The sequence below is a fragment of the Heterocephalus glaber genome, unplaced genomic scaffold (genome assembly GCF_053883595.1).
Source record: "Heterocephalus glaber isolate CG9 unplaced genomic scaffold, H.glaber_assembly_v1.0 deba00000347, whole genome shotgun sequence".
NCBI classification, from domain to species: domain Eukaryota; kingdom Metazoa; phylum Chordata; class Mammalia; order Rodentia; family Bathyergidae; genus Heterocephalus; species Heterocephalus glaber.
Genome location: NW_028258143.1, coordinates 54,191,995 through 54,215,423, shown reverse-complemented (window position 1 = coordinate 54,215,423; position 23,429 = coordinate 54,191,995). Strand labels below are relative to the sequence as shown.

The 23,429-nt window shown below is 39.7% G+C and overlaps 1 protein-coding gene and 1 long non-coding RNA gene across 8 annotated transcripts in view; one reads left to right on the top strand and one right to left on the bottom strand.

Moving 5' to 3' along the window:
- LOC147829968 (uncharacterized) overlaps positions 1-23,429 on the bottom strand; it is a 59,187-nt gene that overhangs the window by 10,596 nt on the left and 25,162 nt on the right. The gene's annotated exons all lie outside the window — the stretch shown is intronic.
- Positions 1-23,429, top strand: part of Chn1 (chimerin 1) — a 187,976-nt gene that overhangs the window by 158,272 nt on the left and 6,275 nt on the right. For all 6 annotated transcript variants that reach the window (XM_004857705.4, XM_087200621.1, XM_087200616.1 and 3 more), the window contains 4 exons: positions 8,140-8,224; positions 17,910-18,083; positions 19,058-19,135; positions 20,935-21,072. In XM_004857705.4, the coding sequence (XP_004857762.1) occupies positions 8,140-8,224; positions 17,910-18,083; positions 19,058-19,135; positions 20,935-21,072 (475 nt within the window). The remainder of the gene's footprint in view (positions 1-8,139; positions 8,225-17,909; positions 18,084-19,057; positions 19,136-20,934; positions 21,073-23,429) is intronic.

Sequence of the window (23,429 nt, the reverse complement as noted above, 5' to 3'; positions counted from 1 at the left end):
TTTTGTACATCATTAAATAAAAACTTATCATGTTCTTTATGAGAGAGATCTAAATTCCTACCCTACCAGTTTCCCTGTTAGTAAAGTTAGACTATTTTATAGTCTTACCATATTATATCAACTTATGATTTGAAAAATCATGTATTTGTGGTATGGCCAGAGTAAGTTAAGCACACTTTAAAAGCATCTCCCTCAATTTTGAAGTTTCCTCCCTCTTAAAACATCCAGTCACCAGTTCAAAGTGAGGCTTCTGTTTACTTATGCAGTTAAATACATGGCTCACAGAGACCCTGAAAATCCTCCCCTATACAATCGTCTATGTACCAGCTCATTGTGGAGACTGTTAGCTCCTGGGCCCCTTCCCAGCTGTCCAGTGCCTCTCTCACTTTTGTCTGCTGCTGACCACCAGCTGTGCCCTCCCATTCCAGGCACTTACAGCTCCAGGCATTACTCACAGCTACGTTTCTGCAAGTGTCCAGTGCATTTCTTTTGCCTTTTCTGTGGTAGTCACATTACACTTCCATCCCATCAGAACAGCCAACATAATGTCAGTGCTGGTACCTTAACTGTACCCAGATCACTGTCTTTCTGTGATAGGTTTTTCCCAAGAGTTTTAAGGCGGCTGGTAATTTTGACTAAACAACAGACAAGATGCTATTGCCTTACTTCTAAAGACACTCCTATTTTAAGTATTCTTCCCTACCCTTTTTTACAGGGACCTCTGTACAATTTTGTGAATTCTCTACTAATGATCATCCCTTAATACACATCAAAATGCTTTAAGTGAAGTAACAGATTAGTGCTAAAATTAGAAATTTCAAATCCTAAGGGCCAAAAAGTTGTTGTAACCCATCTTGGTGAGACATGATCATTTAAAAGAATGTGTTCTATTTCCCCTAAAGATGAAAATGGGAGAAGAGGCGCAGTGGGGAGAAAAGGCCGTTTCTGTCCAGCTGCCTACTTACCTACATCCCCTTTGTTTTGATTTTGATCATCTGTTCTCTCCCTTCATTTCCCAATACTACTAGAAGACTGACTCATCCAAGCCGCCCATATGACAGACTGCAGCTGAAATGTCATTGCCACCTTCCCAGGCCAACTGTGTTGCCCCATTGTTCTTATTACCACTGATGGGGGTTATGTCTGCAGCAGGACTTACCCGCATGCTCCATGGCTGTTTGTATTCCCACTAAGCTCTAAAGGGAATGTTTTGGGCTTATACAGGATAATCAAGATAATGCTGGATTGGGCCAGGGATTTAGCTCAGTGGTTCTGCTGCCTGCCTCGAAAGGTCTCAAGTTCGATCCCCGGTACCAAAAAAAAGATAATGCTGGGTTTTTCCAGTATGTCTTCCCAAACTGTGGGGTGGTTTGTTTTTTTTTTAATTTTCCTGTTTCTGTTATTGGCATTCAGTCTCGAGGTGTGAATGCTAGAAGCACAATGAGAAGGTGGGTTCATTTTCTTATATAAGTCAGGGTTTTGGTCAGTAGAACAGCAGACCCCATGAGAATGGCTTTAGTGTTTACATAGATCAATGTCTTGGAGATGTATGACACTGGTATGTGCCCCCTATGGCTCATGTCTCACCCATCCCACACCCTGCTTGTCCTTTTCAGCCTGGCTTCTGCCTGTGCCTTTACTGTTAAGACTATTAGGGTCCATTAACTAATCCAGTCTTTTTTCTTTTCTTTTTAACTAGAGTGACTAAAATGAAAGGAGTTGTTTACAGGTGAAAAGCAATCTCAGATGCCATGGTGATAAAATTGTCTTTTTCCAATTCCAAAAGAGGGCTTTAAAACTAGTTGGTTATGCCTTTGTTCATTAAGGTACAATTCATGCCATGTACTGTGTCTCTTGTATTTATCAAGATGGGTCAGAAGCTTTAGAGGAGGCCTGGAAACACCTGTGGCTCATTTACAAGGCTGCTTTCCTTAGGACCATCCTCTACTTCATTAATAATGTGATAAGCTGACACTAATTGCACTTTTGAATTATCTTTCAAATACATACTTCCCAAAGGAATTCAGTTTTGTAAATTGATTATGTGTTTAACTCTTAAAAAAAAAATAGTGCTGTTTTTAAAGGAATTGGTCACTTTCCTACCTTAAAAACCCAATATATGTCTTTAAAGTCATTTGTTTGGTAGCGAAAGCAGAGGCTGGTTTCTACTCATAAGAAACAGTAGCTAGCCAGGTGTGGTAGTGCACGCCTGTAATCCCAGCACTGGGGACTGAGGCAGGAGGATCTCAAGTTTGAGGCCAGCCTGGGCTACATAGCAAGCTCAAGTGAGACCTTGCCTCAAAAAATGTCTTTAAAAAGGAAGCAGAAACTAACAGCTTAGTGGATCCAACAGAACAAAGCTACTACCTGCATCTTATTCATCAAGAGATTACTGTCCATAAGCATCCACAGTAAGAAGCATAGACTTGAAGCCAGAAGTTTTTTCACTGCTGAAAGGCCTTCAAGAAGAACAGTTTCTGGGTTTACATCCAGTGCTAGCAAGTCTGTTATTAGATTTCCTAGTCCACAACTAAGAATTGGTGATTGGAAAAGGGAGAAAGAGAAAGATCTGACAGCCTTGAAGAATGGAGGCAGACAAGAAAACTAAAGTACAGATTTGGAAAACACAAAAGTCTGAGGCCCTTTAGATTAAAAATCCTATAAAAATGCCACAAAGTGTCATGTGATTGTTGGTTGTATACATCGTGAAAAACAGCTTTGATTCCCCAAATGGTGACCAGCTGTAGCTGTCTACTGGGTGTCTCCTACAGATAGGGCTCTAGACACAACTCACTCAGCTTCAGGCCCAAGTCCCCACATTCCTTGTGACCATGCCAGGTTCTTCTCCCCATGTCCCACCTAGATCTTTCTTAGCATTCTCCTAACTAGAAGGTCCCCAGGGAGCAACCTTTAATCTTTCATTAATATCTTGGATGCCAATTCTATTTTGAAGAATTTTTAAAACAAGCTATTAAGTACAACCATATCTACTAAACAAAATCATCAGATTTCAGTGCCTATAGAATTGTCTGCAGGAAATACCTGCCTGTTTCCATTGTGCTAGATGGAGTAGTACAAGAGCTTTAAAAAAACAAACAAGTGAGGTGGGGGTTTAGCTCAGTGGTGCCATACCTGTCTAGAAAGTGCAAGGTCCCGAGTTCGATCCCTGGTACCAAAACAAACAAAACACTTAATTGTAAACTTATAGGGTACAGTACACTATTGTAATACATGTACACAGTGTGTAATGATCAGATTAGGGTAATTGGCATATCCATCACCTTGAACATTTATTATTTCCTTGTGTTAAGAGTGTTCAGGATTCTCTCTACCAGCTATTTGGAAATACACAATTGTCGTTCCCTACTGTGGTCTAGAATATTCGAAGTTATTCCTCCTATCCAGCTGTACCCCTATACCCACTCACCACCCTCTCTGCACTCCCCTTCCTTCCCCCCAGTCTCTAGTAGGCACTGCTTTCTATTTCCATGAGATCAACTTTTTAAACTTCCACATATAAGCAAGAACATGCAGTGTTTTTCTTTCTGTGCCCAGCTTAATTCATTCAGCACACTATCCTTCAGGCTGAAGATTACTCTAAGTTGTGTGATTTGTGCAGTTGATCTTTTCACTGGCACATTAGTCCTACAGAATAAGAATTGTGATGACGTGGGTATATGCATATAACATATTTTGATTATTTTCATCCTTGTCACCCCCTCTTCCATCCCTTCTTCTTCTAATCCCTTCCCCATCACTAGAAGACGACTTTCTCATTTCCTGCACTCTTTCCCTTGTTTTTGTACTTATTTCAAACTTCTTTTATAAAAGAAAGGCCACAATTTTTACCTGAGACTGGCTTATTTCACTTCAGTGGTCTCCAAGTTCCATCCATTTTCCTACCAGTGACGTGATTTCATTCTTTACCACATTTTCTTTACCCGTTCATCTGTTGATGGATATCTAGGCTGTTTCCACAGTTAAGCTACTGTGAATATGCAATGAGATACTCTTTTTCTGAGTTGGTAAAGTATGTGATATAAACATCACTGATAATATAAATCTATGTATAAAATGAAACTTTTTTTGAGACAGGATCTCCCTAGGTAGCCCAGGCTGGCCTCAAATTCATGGTAATCCTCCTGCCTCAGCCCCCTGAGTGCTGTGATCACAGGCATGCGCCACCATGCCCAGCTAAAATGAAACATTTAGATAAAGCTAAAAAATAGTGCAGTCACCCACTTACTGTAGAAAGCACATATCACTCTTAATGTGCTTGACACCAACTTCAGTGTCGTGCGTGAAGAATTTTAAAGTCCGGCAGCCCTTCTCAGAATTCCTGCCCAATTCAGGTTCCTGGTCCTCCCTTTTCTCCAGACTCATTTGCTTCCAACTGCACTTGGTGATGCACAGAAGCTGTCAGGTATGAACTCCTTTTGTTATATGGCCCAGGGTTCGCCACCCCTCCTGCACAGCCATCCTCTCCCCTCTTTCCCTCATCTGCTTTCTTTCAAAGCTGGCCACCCTCCTGGATCCCATCGCTGTTTGACCTAAGAGCCTGCTCCCTCAGTGACCCCTTTCCCATGAATCTTCAACCAGCACCCTCCCTCTCCTGTTCTGCCTCACTTCAGACCTCCTCCTCACTGCTGTGCCTGTCAGTGTCATCCTCCCCCGTCACCAGACCCAGATGCTAATGGTCAGCCTGGCTCCTGTTCTCCGCTTCTGTTTGTTAGTTACCAAGCCTCACAGACACTTGCTTCCTGTGTCCCTTCAGACTGTCCCTTTCTCTCACCACCCCTGCCCAGAGCTACCATTATCTACACAGCTGCCATACTAACCTACCTCGTTTGTCTGCTGTAGCCTTGCCCCCTTGACTGTGTCACTCTTCTTAAACACCTCCAGTGGCCCTACATACTCCCTGAGCAGAGTATTCCCTGTAGTCTGCCTCTCTGGTCTCTGCCATACCAGTCATTCCCTCCCCCACCCTTGGGCTTCCTTGCAACTCTAATGACCACGTTGTTTTCTCTCATGACTTGTGCCTTAGATCCCCTTGGAACAGCCTTTCCTGATACACATCACTCCCACACAAACACACACACTTACATACATGCCCGTCTTTCTGCCCCTCACACTTTCATGGGGTGAGAGCACAGTACAGGAGCAGCATCTCCAGCCTGAGCTGCCCACAGATCCGCTCCCTCCCTCCCTCCCTCCAGCTTCCCTCACACTCTGAAAACAATCATTGGAGCATTTCACAGTGTTTACCAGGAAAAACCTACCATCAATTTCCTAAACCCATGCCCTTTTCTATCTTTGTATATATCATCACTAATGTTTATGAATAAATAAAAATCCTCAATGAAGTTACTGCTTTTGTGACCTTAGAGGAAATAAAAAGGACCAAAAGGCTACAATAAGCAAATTTTACAAACAGTCCAGTGTCATGGAGTCATAGAAGTCAGAGCCCCTAAAAAAGTGCATGTGCATGCATGTGTGTGTGTGTGAATTTTAGGATATAAGAAGTCAAAAGGAAATCCATTTAACTGTTATACAAATAGAGTTATAAGATTTCTGGTGCTCCAAGTCTATTTCTAGGACAGTTTCCTAGGTGCTACATACATAAACTTTTCCAAACAATTAAGAGAGCCCCGGGGCCGGGGATTTAGCTCAGTGGTTCCACCACCTGCCTTGCAAGCATAAGGACCCGAGTTCGATTCCTGGTACCAAAAAAAAAAAAAAAAAAAAAGAGAGCCCCAAGTAATTCAAGATGCCTTTATAGAAAGCTGTCCAAGAATGAAATGCATACCTAACAATTTCCTAATTGCTTTCTGAGACACATGTGCATCCTTTAGAGAATATGGAGCCTGCACAGATAGTTAAAACCCTTTCTGTAGCAGTGTAATGTAAAAGAAATGCCCATGCTTTTCAAAATGTTCCACTTTCCACTGCTTTTGAGAAGGTGAGGAAGGCAATGGGTTCTGCTTGTCAGTAGTCAGTGCTATTTGCCAAAAGCCTTTTGTATAACAAACACGAGCACCTACTGCTTTTGGTCTCCCAGTGTAACTTTCAGACACTTTACTATGAGATAAACTGGCAGGTACAAATAATTCTTGAGACTTCCTCCATAGCATTTTCATGCATCTTATCAGTAAGTAGTACTGCTTTGTGCTGAGATCTGGCAACCTGTGGGCTGATGAATGTTCCAAAGACTTTCTGTAAGAGTAACCACCATTCTAGTGTGATTTCACGATTACTTTTTACATGAGTGAGTGCTGTCTACTTCACACATTTGCCATCAGCATGAAGCAGGGTTGCATACTTCAGAGTTTTCATTCACTGCAGAACAGAGACAACCAGACAGGCATCACAGAGCATCTGACTGTTGATCTTGACCTCTGCGTCAGCAACTCCAGAAAATGCTTTCAGTTTACAGATGCTGAACATCATCATAACACGCCAGAAACAACTGTCTACATTCCTGACCCTTTTCTATAAGACAGAGATAGAGTTATGTCCTACTTTTCAAAATCCACATAAAAATTTTACTCACGCTTGCTTGACAACCACCATAGTCACAAGCACATACCTACTTGGAATGAAACCTGGGTCATCTGGCGCAGTCTTTTATAGATATTTTGGCCAGGACAATATTTTAAATTCTAAAATGCTGTATTTCACTGGTTTTAATACGTATGTTTTTGTTATATTTTAACATCTCTGAAAGTGGGATATATCTTATCAGTGGCATGTTGTAGATTTGGCATAATTTTTCTAAATGGAACATATAATGGTATGTTACATTTGTGACGTCTTAAGTTAGAAGAAACAAGATATATATTATGCACCTGTCTTAAAATCATTTACTCGGCTGAAACCTAGTTAATACATTAATATAACAACTGTAAAAAGTGATAGTCTTATCTGTGAATTTCATTATTTACAATATCTCTTTTGGTAGATATTTATGTTAGAATAAAGTCCTCACACTGATTTCCACTCTTATTTTACTGTTTTCTGCAGGAGAAATGTTATATATTAATATATAATGTATAGTAGGTATGTCATATATTTTATATTGATATATAAAAATATATAAATTAATAAAATTAATGTATGTGAATGAAATTATCTTAAGGGGCTAGGCATGTGGCTTAGTGATAGAGCACTTGCCTAGTATGTGAGGATTTGAGTTTACATTCCAACACCATCATGGGGGAAAAACCAAAACTATAGAAAGTTATCTTAAATAATTTTAATTTGATACACACAGTGGCTTCCTTGTAAATTCTCCTCTTATTTTTTCAGCCAGTATTTGCTCAGAAATTTAAATTGTTAGTGAAAATATTCAGGGTTTTTCTTTCTCTTATTCTTTATAGTGTTCAGGGTTTGAATTCATTGCTTCTCTATTCTAGCAGTATATTTTCACCCAAGTTAAGCTGGAGTAGTTTTCTCTTTCCTATGTATAAAAATCTGTAGAAACGTTAGCATTTTTGAACCTTTCCTCTTCAGGGATTCCTTTTTTTCTTAGGGAAAAAGCAATTGAATATAATAAAACCTGTATGAGCTAGACTGATCAGTGCATAATTACTACACCAGGATTTCTAATTAAATATAGCTTCTGCAGTTTTTAAAATGTGTTTAATCTCTTTGTTAACCCCATAAGTATCAAATGTTTGAAAGAAATTGACCCTTTTTGGTGAGTCACTTGTTACTACTGTCACCTTTACCATCTATCACCCACTGTGGTCACAAAGGTAGATCATCTGACAAAATCTTTATGGTTCAGAGGCGTCCTTGATATTGCTTCTTATTCCTGTTCATGTCGTAGTACTCAGAAGTGCCAGTATTCATATAAAACATAGAAGAAGCTGCTTGTACTTGAGACTCATTGATAAATTTCACTGTAGAAATTGTATCAACAATAAATTACAGAATATTGGTTTATCAGATTCTAAAACAAAAAGGAGATTAAACTGTGAAAAATTTTGAACTGCTTGTCAGTGTCACTCAACTATAGTTCTAAAGGTAGCCATGTTGCTGCTTCTGTAGTATCGTGGCCTGTGTATCAGTGCTTTTATGAAACAGTCTCCTCATCTATGTGCTTTTCCTCTTGCCCCCTTCACCTTTATTCTTTTTCAGGTCCATACGTTCCGAGGGCCACACTGGTGTGAATACTGTGCCAACTTCATGTGGGGTCTCATTGCTCAGGGAGTGAAATGTGCAGGTAAGAGCATTTCCCTCCTCTCTGGATGGAATCAGTTACGGAGGTCTGAGGCATAAGGTATTAAGGAAATGTACTGTTAGGCACACGAACAACGGACTGAATTCTGGTTTACTCTGCCACACATGGAATCAGCCACATTCTCAGGTGGCCACTTTAGACACTGATATCTTATCTGTCCTTAATCTTCTTGCACTTGATGGAAGAAGACTAAGGATCTGGTACAGTCCATTAAAAAGAGAAAAGTCAGCTTGTTTAAAAAGCCTGACAAAAGGAGATAAAGTAAGGCAGTTATATTTAATACTTCCCTTTGATGTTGCAGTAACTAAATTTATAAAAATGACTTTTTTAAAAAGCAGTGTACCAGGACCTATGATTGTTGCCTTGGCAACTGAATTTTAAAGATAACTTGTTAAGCTGGATTGTCCTTACAAAATTTTTGTGAAATCAAAGCCTAAAAAAAAATCTGTGAGTTTATCTTCAAAGATGGTTACCAAATTCTGAAAAACCACTTAGTCACTAATATTTTCTTGGTAACATTTTGAAATCTTGGATATGCCAAACCCTTTCTGTAAAATATGACCATGATACTGTAGATTTGCATTTAGAAACTTTATGATCTACACATAAAGAAACATCCAGTTGGGGCCGGGGATTTAGCTCAGTGGTTCCGCCACCTGCCTCACAAGCTCAAGGACCTGAGTTCAATCCCCAGTACCAAAAAAAAAAAAAAAAAAGAAACATCCAGTGTGTGAGCTCGTTTTTAAGAATGTTTGAATCTGTGTTTGCAATCCTAATTAGCCACCAATACATGAGATGTTTTTTGTTTTAATATCATGTCACACACACATAATATAAAGATTTATTGAAATACTTGAAACAAAGTCATTTCCATCATGTGAAATTTATGAGGTATAACTGAAAAATATGGCATGTGTTAAATTAAAAATATTTATTACAATAGAAGACATGTTGCCATTAATTCTCCCCAGAATACTCCCCCTTGCTTTGAACACACTTATCCCATCATTCTTGCCACTTGTTGGAAGCAGCTCTGGAAGTCTTCTTTCGTGACTCTCTTTAGTTGCACCATCATGGGTGCCTTAATGTCCTGAATCATTTCAAAACATTTACCTTCCATGATCAGTTTGACTTTGGGGAAGACCTAGACTCACATGGTGCCAGATCTGATGAATAAAATAGATGAGGACACACCGTAATGTTTTTACAAACTTGCCTTTCTTTTGAATGGCACCTGGCCGCAGCATTCACCGTGTTTATAACATCTGGTAAAGACAAGTTTCTATTTAATTTGTAAAACTAAAATATCTTCTTATATGTATTTTAGCATAAAGTTTTACACTAGAAAAGTATACTGAGTAAATTAATTCAAAATGGTAACTGTAGTAACTGTCAGATTGAGCCATGTAAATACCCTCATCTCTTGTGGCATGGTTTTGGAGTATTTTTGTTACCCATTGTGCAGAAATTTCTGAGGTCTGGTTTCACATATTTCTAAATTGGATTTTCTTTGAACAGCAAAGTATAATATGCATTGCATGAGGACATTTCAAGTCACTCTTCTTTCAGTCATTATTCCCTGAGCATCAGGAAGGCATACTGAGGTTCTAGGCATATGTCACTAGCCAGGCACATTCAGAAACCTCCTTGCTCTGGGACATGGCTTCAGAATTACACAGGTGTGAACCTTGAACTCTAGAGGTGTCCAGCAAGGAGAGCTGAGGCTCAGGCTTCAGTCTCAGAGGCCGCAGGAAAACCTTACTGCTTTAGCTAAGTTATGCAGAGTCAAGATGAGGAGCCAGCATAAAGAGGCTGTGTTGTACCTTTGAACTGGAAGGGAACAATGTGCAATGGAAAGTGATGATAAAGGGATGGTGGTTAGTTAAGACAGTTTACATCATGGTCTTTTTTTTTTTTTTTTTTTTAAGGCAAGTGGAGTACTGTTTCCAAAGCAGAAATTGCATGCTCAAGGAATGAGGGTCTCAGTCAGCCTGGATTGCCATTCTTGACCAGCAGACACCCCCCAACAGTTTCTTAAGCATTTTACGATTGTCAGTAACTTACTAGCTTTTACCAGAGTAATGATATGTATCGTTTACTTTTTGTGAGAATGAAGGCTATCAGCAGAGAACAGGTACAACATGTACAAATATTCTGTGGTAATATGCCACAGTCCAGAAACACATTTGAAAGAAATGTTTTAGAACATCTATTAGCATAAAAGAGGAGAAAAAAATGATTCACCAACACCACCCCCAACCCCCCAGCCACCCACATTCATAGCCTTCACCTCTTACTGTGAATAAGGACAGGAATTGTAACAAAAGCCTTGAGGAAGATTTTTCATTTTATTCCTCTATCTTGTCCTTCAAAGCATTATATTCTGCGGGATTTTGCACCATATTAATGTATAATCTGAGCACATGTCAGCCCATTTTTAAAAACTCAGAGGGTTGGGATTGGAATCCAAATTAGTTCTGTTTTCTTTGACAGCTAATTACATTTGGATGGACAGTGGGATTCTTAGGTTAAATTAGGACTCATCTGGCTTTTGAGCCATCTACATTATCTAAAACAAGGCAGAGAATTAAGAATTTAAAGAGAGAGCACACACTCACTATGGTAGGCTGAATAATAGTCCCCAAAGATGTTTACTTCCCAGCCCCTGGAACCTGTGACTGTATTACCTGTCAGGGCACTAGGAAGTTGCAAGTGATTAAATTAAGGCTACTGAGATGGAAAGGTGACCCTGTATTGTTGCAGTGGGCCCAGTGCAATCACAATTGGCGATGGTTTGTACAAGAGGGAGGCAGAGGATGAGAATCACAGGAAGATGATATAAGGGCAGAAGCAGAGGTGTGAGATATGAGAAAATGCCATACTGTCGTCTCCAAAAATGAAGGGAAGGCGGCCATGAGCCAAGGAATGCAGGTGGCCTTAGGAGATGGGAAGGACAAAGAAATGGATGCGCCCTCCAGAGCCTCCAGAGAGAACATAAGCCTCCTAATACTTTAATTGTAGCTCTTTTAGTACATGTTGTTTTAAGCTGCAGAGTTTGTGCTAATTTGTTACAGCAGCATTAGAAAGCTCACACACTAGCAGGAGTAAATATTAATAAAGACATTATTTACAAAGAGAAATGGCAGGTTTATTACCCGTTAAAAAGGAGATGTGTTTTATTTTTGATCTATAAGAAACCTTGCTTTGTTCTGGGTTGGTTTTTTTTCCCCAGAAAATCTACCCAAGCAAAAGAAAGCTTTCAGGAATTTTTAGTGGAATGTTGGCCAAAAGCAGCAATTTTGTATCCCACCCACACCCATGTTCTGCACGCACACACACACACACACACACACCCCTCTTTCTCTCTCAGTTGGGTGCTATTCAAACATCAGCCCAGCAAAGTTGCTGTAGGAATCATTGAATTCAGCTAATACTGAAACAGGTAAGCTGGGTCCCATCAGGCCCAAAATCCCTAGTTTTGTAGGTACACACACTACCCCCAGAAAGGATATGGAGCAGACAAAGGGATGGTCCTGAGAATGCTAAGCATGGCACTGCATGACCTTTCAAACCCCAGCAATACTAGGTGATGTAGGAGGCATTAAACAGTATCAACTGCCAAAGCTTCCCCTTCCTCTGCTTCCATCAAAGTAAGTAAAATAACATCACATGGCAATGTCTAATCACAGCCAAGGACCGATGCTCCTCTTGCTAAAGTATTTATGACCCAAGTAGGTAGCCTTTAAAATGTAGGGTTCAGAGGATGGTCATTCAGACCAATTTTTCCTCAAGTTAGGTTTTTTTCTTTATGAAATGTAAACTAATAGTTTAAATTAATCTTATGGTCACTGAGATTGTCAAACATCCCTCCCTAGAAAAAAAGACCAGTATTTCACCAGAATTTCTAAATTGTTTTTTTAACCTTATCAGAATATTTTAAGGAGTTAAGGATAGTTATTTTAAAATAGATATTTCAACTTAATATTGGTTATTTAAGGTGACTTATTTTCAGCATGTCATTGTCATTGCTCCCCTCAAGCACAAATGGCAGCAGTTTCTTCCTGATAACTGAAATTATTACGTCAAGTATACAGGCACTTTTAGGTTGAAGAAAAGGGGAAGTAATATCTTTTAATTACTGCTTTGATTGTACCTAAAACTTGTGATTGTTTTTCTAAGTCAGTGAGAATTTGAAGACATGTAAGTTTTACATAGCCCCTTTTAGTCAACAGCAATATTTTTATAAATATCCCAAGGAATAAGATATTCCTCTTAATTGTGCTTAGTGAAAATTACTTGTGATGCATATTAAAATATGAGCTGTTCTACTTTTTATGGGTAGAAAATATACATTCAAGAATAACATTTACTGGCTGGGAGTGTAGCTCAGTAGTTGAGCATATCCCTAGAATGTGTGTGAAGCCTTGGGATGGGTCCCTAGCACTGCAAAAATAAAGTACAATTTTATTTATAGTTACTTAAATACAAATACTGAGCTAGGGATGGTGGCATACACTATAATCCCAGCACTTTGGGAGGCTGAGGCAGGAGAATCATGATTTTGAACCCAGTCTAGGCAACTTAGTGACTTTACAAGACCCTGTCTCAAAAAATAAAAAGAGCTGAGGATATAGCTCAATGCAAAGGCCCCATATTCATTCCCAGTACACCACAGAAAGAAAGGGGAGAGGGAGAGAGAGAGAGAGAGAGAGAGAGAGAGAGAGAGAGAGAGAGAGGAAAATAAGCTCATAGAATAATTTTTCCTTTCAAACATGTTACCATAATTATGTTATCCCTTAATCCTGTCAGTAGAATGAGAATGCCAGCCATTCATTTTATGCTCTCTAGATATGCAGCATCCATGTGTTTAAATCAAGCACCAGATAAAAAATCACAATGGTGTAACTATTTTATACCTAAATTGTACCAATAAACTTAATGGGGGAAAAAATAAAATAAAATAAATCAAGCACCAGAAAATCCGAGGGTAACCTAACAGTAGTCTAAGTAATAGGAATACATTAAGAAAGTACAAAATAAAATGATTTGAATTTTTATTTCTCCCTTCATATATTTATTCTACACTGTTAACTTGAGAAATTGGGAGGGAGAAATGTGATTTAATAGTAATGTAAAAATTACCTACCAAACCAAGAGAGATGCAACAAATGAAATTTCCTGTAGATTTTTTTTCCATTTATAAGAGTTATATGACTTTAATAAATAAGTATGAAAACCAAACAAAGTCTTAATGGCAAACTGAAATACAGATATACTGTGAATCTCTGAAGCAGCAATTTTCAGAGAAAACACAAAGCTGGTGTATTGCCCTGTGAACTTAAGGGTATAAAAAAATGCTTTCTTTTAATGTTTTTGCTCTATCTTATGGTCTTCTAAAGGACTTCATATCCAATAAAATGTATTGCTAAAATTGGAATCTTATTTTCTTACAGTTTCACATTATTTAAATCGAAGAATATTAGTTTAGAAAACATTTTCCTTTTCCCTAGATACCTAAATCTCAGCTCGGTCATCATTTTATTCAGCTTTTACTGAGTCACAAGCAAGTTTAGGAGCCTGCTGATCTTTAGGAGATGAGCCCTCACATTCAAAGGGAAAAGTTAGGGCTGGGGATTTAGCTTAGTGGTTCCGCCGCCTGCCTCAAAAGCACAAGGTCCCGAGTTCGATCCCCAGTACCAAAAAAAAAAAACAGGTTTATTCAAAGGGAAAAGTTAGTATCAGACCTTTAATGCCATTCAGATGTTTTGAGATTATACAGATGCATCCGAATTTTACTGTTTGGACTTCTACTTAGGATTTGTACACGGGGAGGGAATATGAACAAAAAATATAGTGGTTAGGTATGATCACTGTTTTTTTTAAAAGTCCTACCAGATCAGTCACAGAGAGATAACTGTAACATTCATTTGGGTGAGACATAGCAGTTTTTTAAACTCAGCATATATAATAATGGGGACAATACACATTATCAAATATGAGATTGAAAATAACAAATTCATCTTGAGTGCTGAAGAAAATAATTCAGAGTACAGTACATTGTGTACTGCTCTTGAGAAGTGTGTATGACTCAGTGGGAAGAGCACAGGCTAGGAATCAGCAAGCCAATGTTAAAATCTCAGTTCTGCCACTTGTCTGGTTAAATAACATGGACAAATCATTTAGCCACTCCACCACATTGTCTTCATCTGGGAAATAAGTTGTTTTCCAACCTCATTGTGACCTGTGTGTCCACACTTAAATTATGAGGCACATCTATACTATTATTAAATTATGACACTTTGCTGAATTTCACACTTTTAAAACACCATATAAAAAAAAAAACAAAAAAAAAACATATGAGTTCTTCCAGTTGTGGACAAGATAAAAAAGTGACTTTCACCTTGTTCCTCCCAGGAATTATAACACCCAGCACCACAAAAAACCAAAAACTTTAAAAATTATAGCAAAAGACCCTGAACAAGGTATCTGTATTAACTATGAAAAGATTCAGAGAGTTGGAAAAGGAATGTGGGTTCATGAAAACCTCAGGATTTAAGGAACAACCCAGCAGCCAGTTCCCTGGTGGTATGTGTTTGTGCCTTCTATGTATCCCTGCCTGATTATAGATGCTCATGACCCATAAATTGCCAACAGGCAGGAAGAACAACAGAAAAGTAAGCCTTTCTCAGCAAGTGCACTGGGAAAAGTGTGCCCCCGCACAATAGAAACCTTTTAGCCATACCTACTATTCTCCACAGAAAATTCTCCATAAACAAAGGCATATTGCCACCTCTTCCCGGTGAATGCTATAGCAAGCAGCAGTCTCAGCCCTGCTTTCCAGCCTCACTCTGCAGTAGCTGGGGTGCAGTCCTGCAAATCTGAGAGCAGACCCCTGGCCTCCACCCCTGCCTTGTAGTAGTCAAATGCCACCCATCTTTGGCTGAGCCTGTGGGTGGCACCCTGACTTTTACCCACACCCTAAATAGAATAGGACTCTAATAGAGTAGCAGCACCATCTCAGCCTAAGTCTGTGAGTGAAACTCTGTTTTCATCCCTGATCTGCAGAAATGAGGTGGCTGAGACCATGATCAGAACTCTGGCTCCCTTGCCTACCCTACAGTTCACTGCAAAACAGTACCCATCCCCAGCTGAGTTTGTGGGCCCAGCCCTAACATCCATCCTATCTGTCATAAGTGGCACCGCATGGAGAATGTGGGGTAGAATTCCACTGTCTGGGTATCATGAGTGAGGCAGGCACAATAGCATTACAGAAGTTTTACAAACCAGCTTGACATTGGAACCACAAGGTACAACAGTGAGTTGAAATGTGCATTCTAAATCTAAAGTTGACTGCCTCCTGAGATTGAAGATTTTAATTAGAAACATATTCCTAACATTCAGAATTTCCAAGATATAGTTTGGAACTGCTTATTGTAGCAAGAACCAGGAAAATCTCAACAATCAACAGATACAAATATTGAGATGACACAGACATTGGAACTGTCAGACAAGAAAAACAGCTATAATAAAGGATGATGGGCTGAATCAAATGAAGATGACAGAAGATGAACCAGTAAACTTGAAGATAGATCAATAAAAATTATACAGTTTTCAAGTTGGGTGTGATAGCGCAGATTTATAATCCCAGCTACCCAGCAGGCTAAGGCAGAACAATTGCAAGTTTGAGGCCAGGTTGAGCAAGCAACATCTTGTCTCAAAAATAAAATTTTAAAAGACTGAGGATGTACCTCAGTGTTAGAGTACTTGCCTAGTGTGTATCGAGGCCCTAGGTTCAATCTCTAGTACCAGAAAGAAAAAAAGACCTGTATAAACCACATGCTCCCTGCTTGGACTGGTTTTGCAAGAAGTCAACATAAAGTTTTTATGAATTTAAAAACAAAATGGTTATTTTTTAAGGGTGATATTTTAGTTGATTTATTCAGCTATAGTTTATCACTTTTTCAATCTAATTGAGCAAAATATTTGATTCCTCTTAATCCTTTCTAAAATTTCACTGTACTCTTACTGAAAACTAAATTGCCTTGAAATATTAACCAGAAAATGTTTGAGTTCTGGCATCTTAGCAATTATAGCCCAAGGGCTGGGGATTTAGCTCAGTGGCACTGCACTTGCCTTGCAAGTGCAAGGTCCTGAATTAGATCCCCAGTACCAAAAAAAGAAAAGAAAAAAAGAAATTATAGCTCAGCAAAATTACAAAGCAAAGAAATAACTTCGGTGGAATTACTATGATATATTCAGGTGTTAAAGTGGTAGATTCTAGAATCATCCATAGGACAGAATTGGGTAAATTACTTAATACCTTTGCACTTGGTTTCCTCTGATATCAAATGAAAATATTTCATAAAATATGGTCAGTTTTAAGTTAGTAAGTGTGAGACACTCGGAATACTATGTGGGAGTAGTAAGCCCACAATAAATGTTAGCTGATGATGGTAGTAGTAATAACAAATAATAATTATAGCTATTTGGGGCTACTAGATAAATTAATCTTATGTATAGAATGGATTATGTATGGATATAAATAGGAGCTGCACTATTTTAAGAGGACCCTAGATACCCTTACCTTTGGAGTTCTCATTCTATTTGGTATCAAATGTATTGAAATACAGTTACAGCTCACATTAGAAATACTTTATATTGTGTTCTTTTGGCCACACATTGACTTGTTTTCTTTTTACTTCAGTGGTGCTGGGGATTGGACCCAGGACCTTGTGCCTGCTAGGCAAGAACTCTACCACTGAGCTACATCTCTAGCTTCTAAATGTAATTCTTATATAACGTAAAAGAAATTCAGTTTTAGTTTGAAGTTTGTCTTTGTCTGTTTTGTCCCATCATAGCAAAATACCACAGACTAGGTAATTTGTAGGACAGCAAGTTTTCTTATAGTTCTGAGGTCTGGGAAGCCCCTGAACAAGGTTGAGCACATCCGGTGTGGCCGTCCTCACTGTACCCTCACATGGTGGAAGGCAGAAGGCCTAGAAAAGGTGAACGCTGTGTTTCATGTGGCAGGAGAGCACGCCCCTTCTGCAAGCCCCTGCTGTGCTAGCTAGGACAGAGCTCTCATGACCCGAACACCTTCCAGCCCACACCTGTCACACAATTGCATGAATTTTGGAGAACACAAGTGCGTTCAAACCACAGCACTGGCTGTTTGACATGATATTATATAAATATTTAAATAGTTTTTAGTTTTTTCCTCTCATATGCTCCTGGGCTCACATAACAAATAAATATGATGGGTATAGATAAGCCAAGCATGATGCACACACCTATAATCTCAGCTCCTTTGGGAGGCTGAACCAGGAAAATCAAGTTCAAACCCAGTCTGAGCATCTTAATGACTTAGCATAGCCCTGTGTCCAAATAAAAGAGGGGGTGCTGGGGATGTATCTCAGTTTGAAGGCTCCAGGTTCAGTCCTCAGTACTGAAAAAATAAATAAAAAGGGATAAACTAGAATTCTGCCCTCCTAGGTTACAGCCAAAATTTTCCAACAGGGAAAAAGGGAATATTGCTTTTTCACCTGAAGGAGCTGCTAGAGGCTAGATCACTTTAAAACCTCATCCCAGCTGGAATGCTTTTTGCTAAACTTTTTGCAGTGCTCCCAACTATGAAAATAACAAATTCCTCCTTTTATTCTTCTCTTAGATTGTGGTTTGAATGTTCATAAGCAGTGTTCCAAGATGGTCCCAAATGACTGCAAGCCAGACTTGAAGCATGTGAAGAAGGTGTACAGTTGCGACCTCACGACGCTTGTGAAAGCACACATCACTAAGCGGCCCATGGTGGTAGACATGTGCATCAGGGAGATTGAGTCTAGAGGTGAGGCACTGCCGGCAGGCTGTGACGTCTCCATTCCCCACCACTACGAGTCCCAGCGCCTCTCTGGGGGCCTTATTGTACAGCACTGCTGTTATCTCTTCAGTAATTTGGGGGAGAATGGTTTCAGATGTCACATGATCTCAAAGTCTGGAATGAATTAACAAAGTAAATAGCTTGATTTCAAGGTACAGAATATATGCTTAATGTGGGGTGTGATGGCCCATGCCTGTAGTCCCAACACTAGGGAGGGTGAGGCAGGAGGATTGCTCCATTGTGAGTTTAAGACCAGCCTGGACTACATAGCGAGACCTTGTCTCAAAAAAACAAAAAAGAGAAAATATGCTTAAAAATATATTTATGGATGATGCTTCAGGCCTGCAAAAATTGACATGTAGAGACAGATTCATTTTTCAGTTCTTATATTCATCAAGAAACAAAAGGTAGGGCCAGGGATTTAGCTCAGTTGTTCCGCCACCTGCCACGCAAGCACCAAGGACCAGAGTTCGATCCTTGGTACCAAAACAACCAAAAGAAAAGGTATAAATTTCCTATTAAAATCATCCAATGCCAAAAACTAGAGCTGCACCCTAATTATTCTTTCCCACATGGGAAAATCTGCTATAGGCCTAGTAATACAGTTTGTCTTAGTCCTCTGTTATGTAAAAGAATTCCTATTGTTAATTGGGGTGAATTATTTCCCTTGAGACTTAACATTGTTTGATCTAATTAGACAACATGATGAGCCAAATTATAAATATCCAGGTGACAGTGGGTCAGAATTAAAGAACTGTGAATGACACAGTTTTCTTTTAGCAAAAAAGTGTGAAAAGTTTTCTAATTGTATATATTATTATTTTTCTGACACATTACTCCCCAGCCTAAAGTATGGTGAGAAATTAAAATTTAAAGAAGCATAATTCCAAAAAAGCTAGTTCACCCTCATGCTATTTATCTTTTGTTTTTCTTTTTTACAGGTCTTAATTCTGAAGGACTATACCGAGTATCAGGATTTAGTGACCTAATTGAAGATGTCAAGATGGCCTTTGACAGAGGTGTGTTCTTGAGCACAGTCATTAACTTAGAATGGTCTTACTCTTTGCCAAAACATCACAAATTCTTCTGGGTTTATTTTTTACATTATTTGTCTAAAGATCATTGGTGATTATCATACCTCTCCGAAAAAGTTTCATATTTTTGTATTAGTTGTAAGCATTAAACGCTCAGACTTCAGAGTAACCAAGAAGCATAGAAAGTTTAAACTTACACTTTATATTTGAAGTCAGGATTCTTACAGAAAATGACTAATAGATATTGGAAGCAGAAGCCTGTAGCAGAAGAGAAGGAAACTTCCTTTTTCCCAAGTGTTGAGAGGCGATCTTGCCTTTGTCGTTCTCCACCTTCCTCCCCTGCTCATTCCAGGTCCCTGTGCCCCAGCACCTCAGCTCCCTAACGAGCCGGGTGCAGACCTCTGTGCTGCAGGCACGCTCTGTCCCAGTGCTGCCTGCCACTGCGGATGATTTACCCAATGAGAAAGGTAACATGCACGGTTCGATTCGCAATTGACTATATCTGAAAGGCTGAGGTATTTGCATTTTTAAAGAAGCTGGATTTTTTTAAATGGATTTTAGTTTTAGGTTTTCAAAAAATGTGAGCGGAAAGTAGAGAGCTGTCTCTCATAATCCACAGGGCCCTATTACTAATATCTTGAATTGATTATAATACATTTGTTATAATTGATGGCCCAACAGGGATACTTTTTTTGTGTGTGTGGTACTGGGGATTGAACTCAGGACTTGGGCTTGCAAGGCAGGCATGGTGCCACTGAGCTAAATCCTCAGCCCAATACATTATTATTAAAGTCAATAGTTTATATTAGGGTAACTACCATTACAGGACACTACTATAAAAATTCCTTGTTCATCCCTTTCTCCCTCCCCCCCCCCCAATCCTTGGCAACCACTAGTTTTTTGGGTTTTTTTCATACCGGGGATCGAACTTGGGTCCTTGCGCTTGCACAGCAGGCAGTGAAACCACTGAGCTGAATCCCCAGCCCTGCCACTAGTCTTTTTACCATCGCTGTACTTTTTGCCTTTTCCCAAGTATCTTAATTGTAATCATACATCATGAAACCTTTTCAGGCTGATTTCTGTCACCAACATCCATTTAAAAGTTCCTCTGCCTTTTCATGGCTTGACAGCTTCCTTTTTATTGCTGTATAAAATTTTGTTGTATAGACGTACCATAATTAATCTGTTCACATATTAAAGGACATGTAGGTCACTTCCAATTTTTTGTCAATTATGAACAAAGCTGTAAACATTTGTGTGCAGGTTTTTGTGTGGACCTAAGTTTTCAGCTCATTTGGGTAAATACCTAGGAGAGCATTACTGGTTTCTGTGGTAAGACTGTTTAGCTTTGTAAGAACTGTCTATCTTCCTAAGTGGCTACATCATTTTGCATCCCCATCAGCAGCAAATGAGTGTTCCTGATCCTCCACGTTGAAAAATAAGCAGCATCAAGAGAACATTTGAAAAAATTGGCCATTAATGTGTCATGTTACACACTTAATTAAAAACTGATCCATTGCCTATCTTTAAAATCTAATCAAATACAGGCCAGATGTGGTGGCGCACACCTGTAACCCTAGCACTTGGGAGCCTGAGGCAGGAGGGTCACTGCAAATTTGAGGCCAGCCTGGGCTACATAGTGAGCTCAAGGCCAACCTGAACTACATAGCAAGACCCTGTCTCAAAAAAAAAAAAAAAAACTAATCAAATACAAAAATGGCATGCATTAAACAAGTACTGTAAATCCAGATGTTTACTTTTGTTTCTTTTAACATCCCTGAAAGATGGTGAGAAAGCAGATATTTCTGTGAACATGTATGAAGATATCAACATTATCACTGGTGCACTTAAACTCTACTTCAGGGATTTGCCAATTCCACTCATTACCTACGATGCCTACCCTAAGTTCATCGAGTCTGCTAGTAAGTACAGATGCCTGTGTCTCCACGACCCTGAACAACCCCCTCCTCTTGGTGATTACTTCTCTTGCTTTTTCTGATGAGTATTTGAGTGTTTTAAAATATTCAGCAAACATAAAAATCACTATCAGATTCCCATGAAAGTTTCTAATATCTTATTCTTAGTTTTTGTAATTATCTTGTATGTGAATAAGTTAACACAGATCATTAACAATTCAAGGACTGCCATTTTACATCAAGAAGTCATTTAAAATTCTAGTGGAGATGAAAATGAGATAAATAAGAGATTCATTTGCAAAATTTTATTTATACTGCAAAAATCATACCTATAACTCATATTTCATTTTTTAAGGAAAGGAAATCTTAAACAGGTTTTTAGTATTGGTGTTACTTTTTTAGAAAAGATAGGCTATTTCTGTCATTATGCTTTTCTCGCTTTAAAACCATATGTTGTCTTGATTTTTAAATAACAACATGACTTCCTTAGTAACACTGACTTGCTTTTTGACTTTGAAATTTCATGAAGTACAAACTTTCTTTATTCTGATCTTTAGTTTCCCCTCAGTGCTTTCATGGAGAATTTCTGTGGTTACTTCCTTGGAGCTCTGATTTTTTACAGGTCAGCCTGAGCTCTCATGTAGAGAACACCCATGAGAATTACACTGATTAAAAGTCAAAAATCAGGAACAATTCTGGGTCACTTCCGTGGGGATTTAACTCCTCTCGGTGCCCGTCACAAACACTTTCTGAGGGAGCTGACAGGCTCCTGCTTTAGGCAGACATTCCTCCCCAGTGCAATCATGAGTGGGATCTGTACTCTGGAAAGCACCTCAGGGTGAAGGCTGCTCCACCCAGGTGTTCTGTCCCCGGCCTACCATGTGTTGCTTGGTAGTAAGACTTCCAGTTGGCTCCATGCCGAACTCAGGTGCATACCGTTACCAGGGGACAGAACAGGGGTTCCTGCCCCATGCCACTCCCTGATCTGGGTAACATCCAAGCCTTCTGGTGGGATTTTGAAGCACCTGGCCCCACACATCCAAACTACCTCACCTCTTCCCCTACACCCACCATGGTTGCTGGGGAAAATCACCTCTTTCATATTCTTCCATTTGCCATTGTTGGGAGATTTGTTTCTGAAAGAGCTTTTCTGTCTGAAATTGCAAGCCTCCTTATCTCAGAGTGCTGTTGAACCCACATCACCAGAAAAGATTATTCCTAAATCAAGGTGGAAATGCCTTCTTATAATTCCAGGCATTTCAATATATAATTTCTGTGACACCACAAACCCTGGCTAATGCCTAAGCATAACACAAATGTTCCTGGCACACATTTGATAATGGCAGCATTGTGAAACTTGTATCCTTGTCTGTCTTTTCCAGCAGGAGAGGTGGTCTCATTCTTCAGACATACATACAGGCATCTCTTAAAAGGCAGAAAAGGAAGATGAGGGAAGTTAATGGGTATAGAGCAGTGCTGGCAAACTAATGGCACACATGCCATAGCAGGCTGTTTGTATCATTGAAAGCTCTAAAAGGTTCACCATCACTGGTACAGAGCATATATGAGGTGCCATGCATCAGGCCAGTCACTTTCCATCCATGGTATCATTGTAGAAAGAAGGCGATGTTACAGAGTGTCAGTTGGCCACATTCATGTCACTAGAGGCGGCAGCCCTGACACCAAGACCTACTCGTCAAAGCCCTTGCTCTCCGCTCTGCACACTGCCTGGCTCACCTGATGGAGCTGGAAAAAATGTATCAAAGGACAAAGAAGGGAGGGGAGGGCCCCCTTCCAAATGAACAACAGTTACTCTTAAATATCTTCCTCTCTTGCCCCCCAAAACTGTCTGGCATTTATTAGCATCTTTTGCCAACAAGAGATTAGAGTTCATGTGAAAGCTGGCTTCAGCAAATGCTGGTGGGGCTCTGCTGTAGCAGCCTGCCTCGGAGAGATTCAGCATTAAGGCTGGAAGGGAGAGGCCAAGGACACACAAAGGGACAGCCAGACCTCCCATCTCTAGAGGCATGGCCTTCCAGAGCCCTGGGCACTCCCCTATGCCCTTCTGTGAAGCCTGGGTCTGCCTGCCCCTTCCTCTCCTCACCAACTAAGATACTGTGACTCTCCATACAAAGGCCCAGGAGACAGGACTTCCCGCTGGGCCCGCTCCATAAGCCAGCATTCATGGACAGCTCTGGACCCCTATGAAAACCACACTTCACGGGGAGCTGTTTGTAGAGCTGAGTGTGGGAAACCATCCTCCAGCCCAGTCATCAGAGTTTTCTTCCCAGAAGATCTTAGAAAAGTCACATGGCTCAGTTGTGTAGCCCTGAGTGAGTCAGATAAATGCAAATAAAACTCAA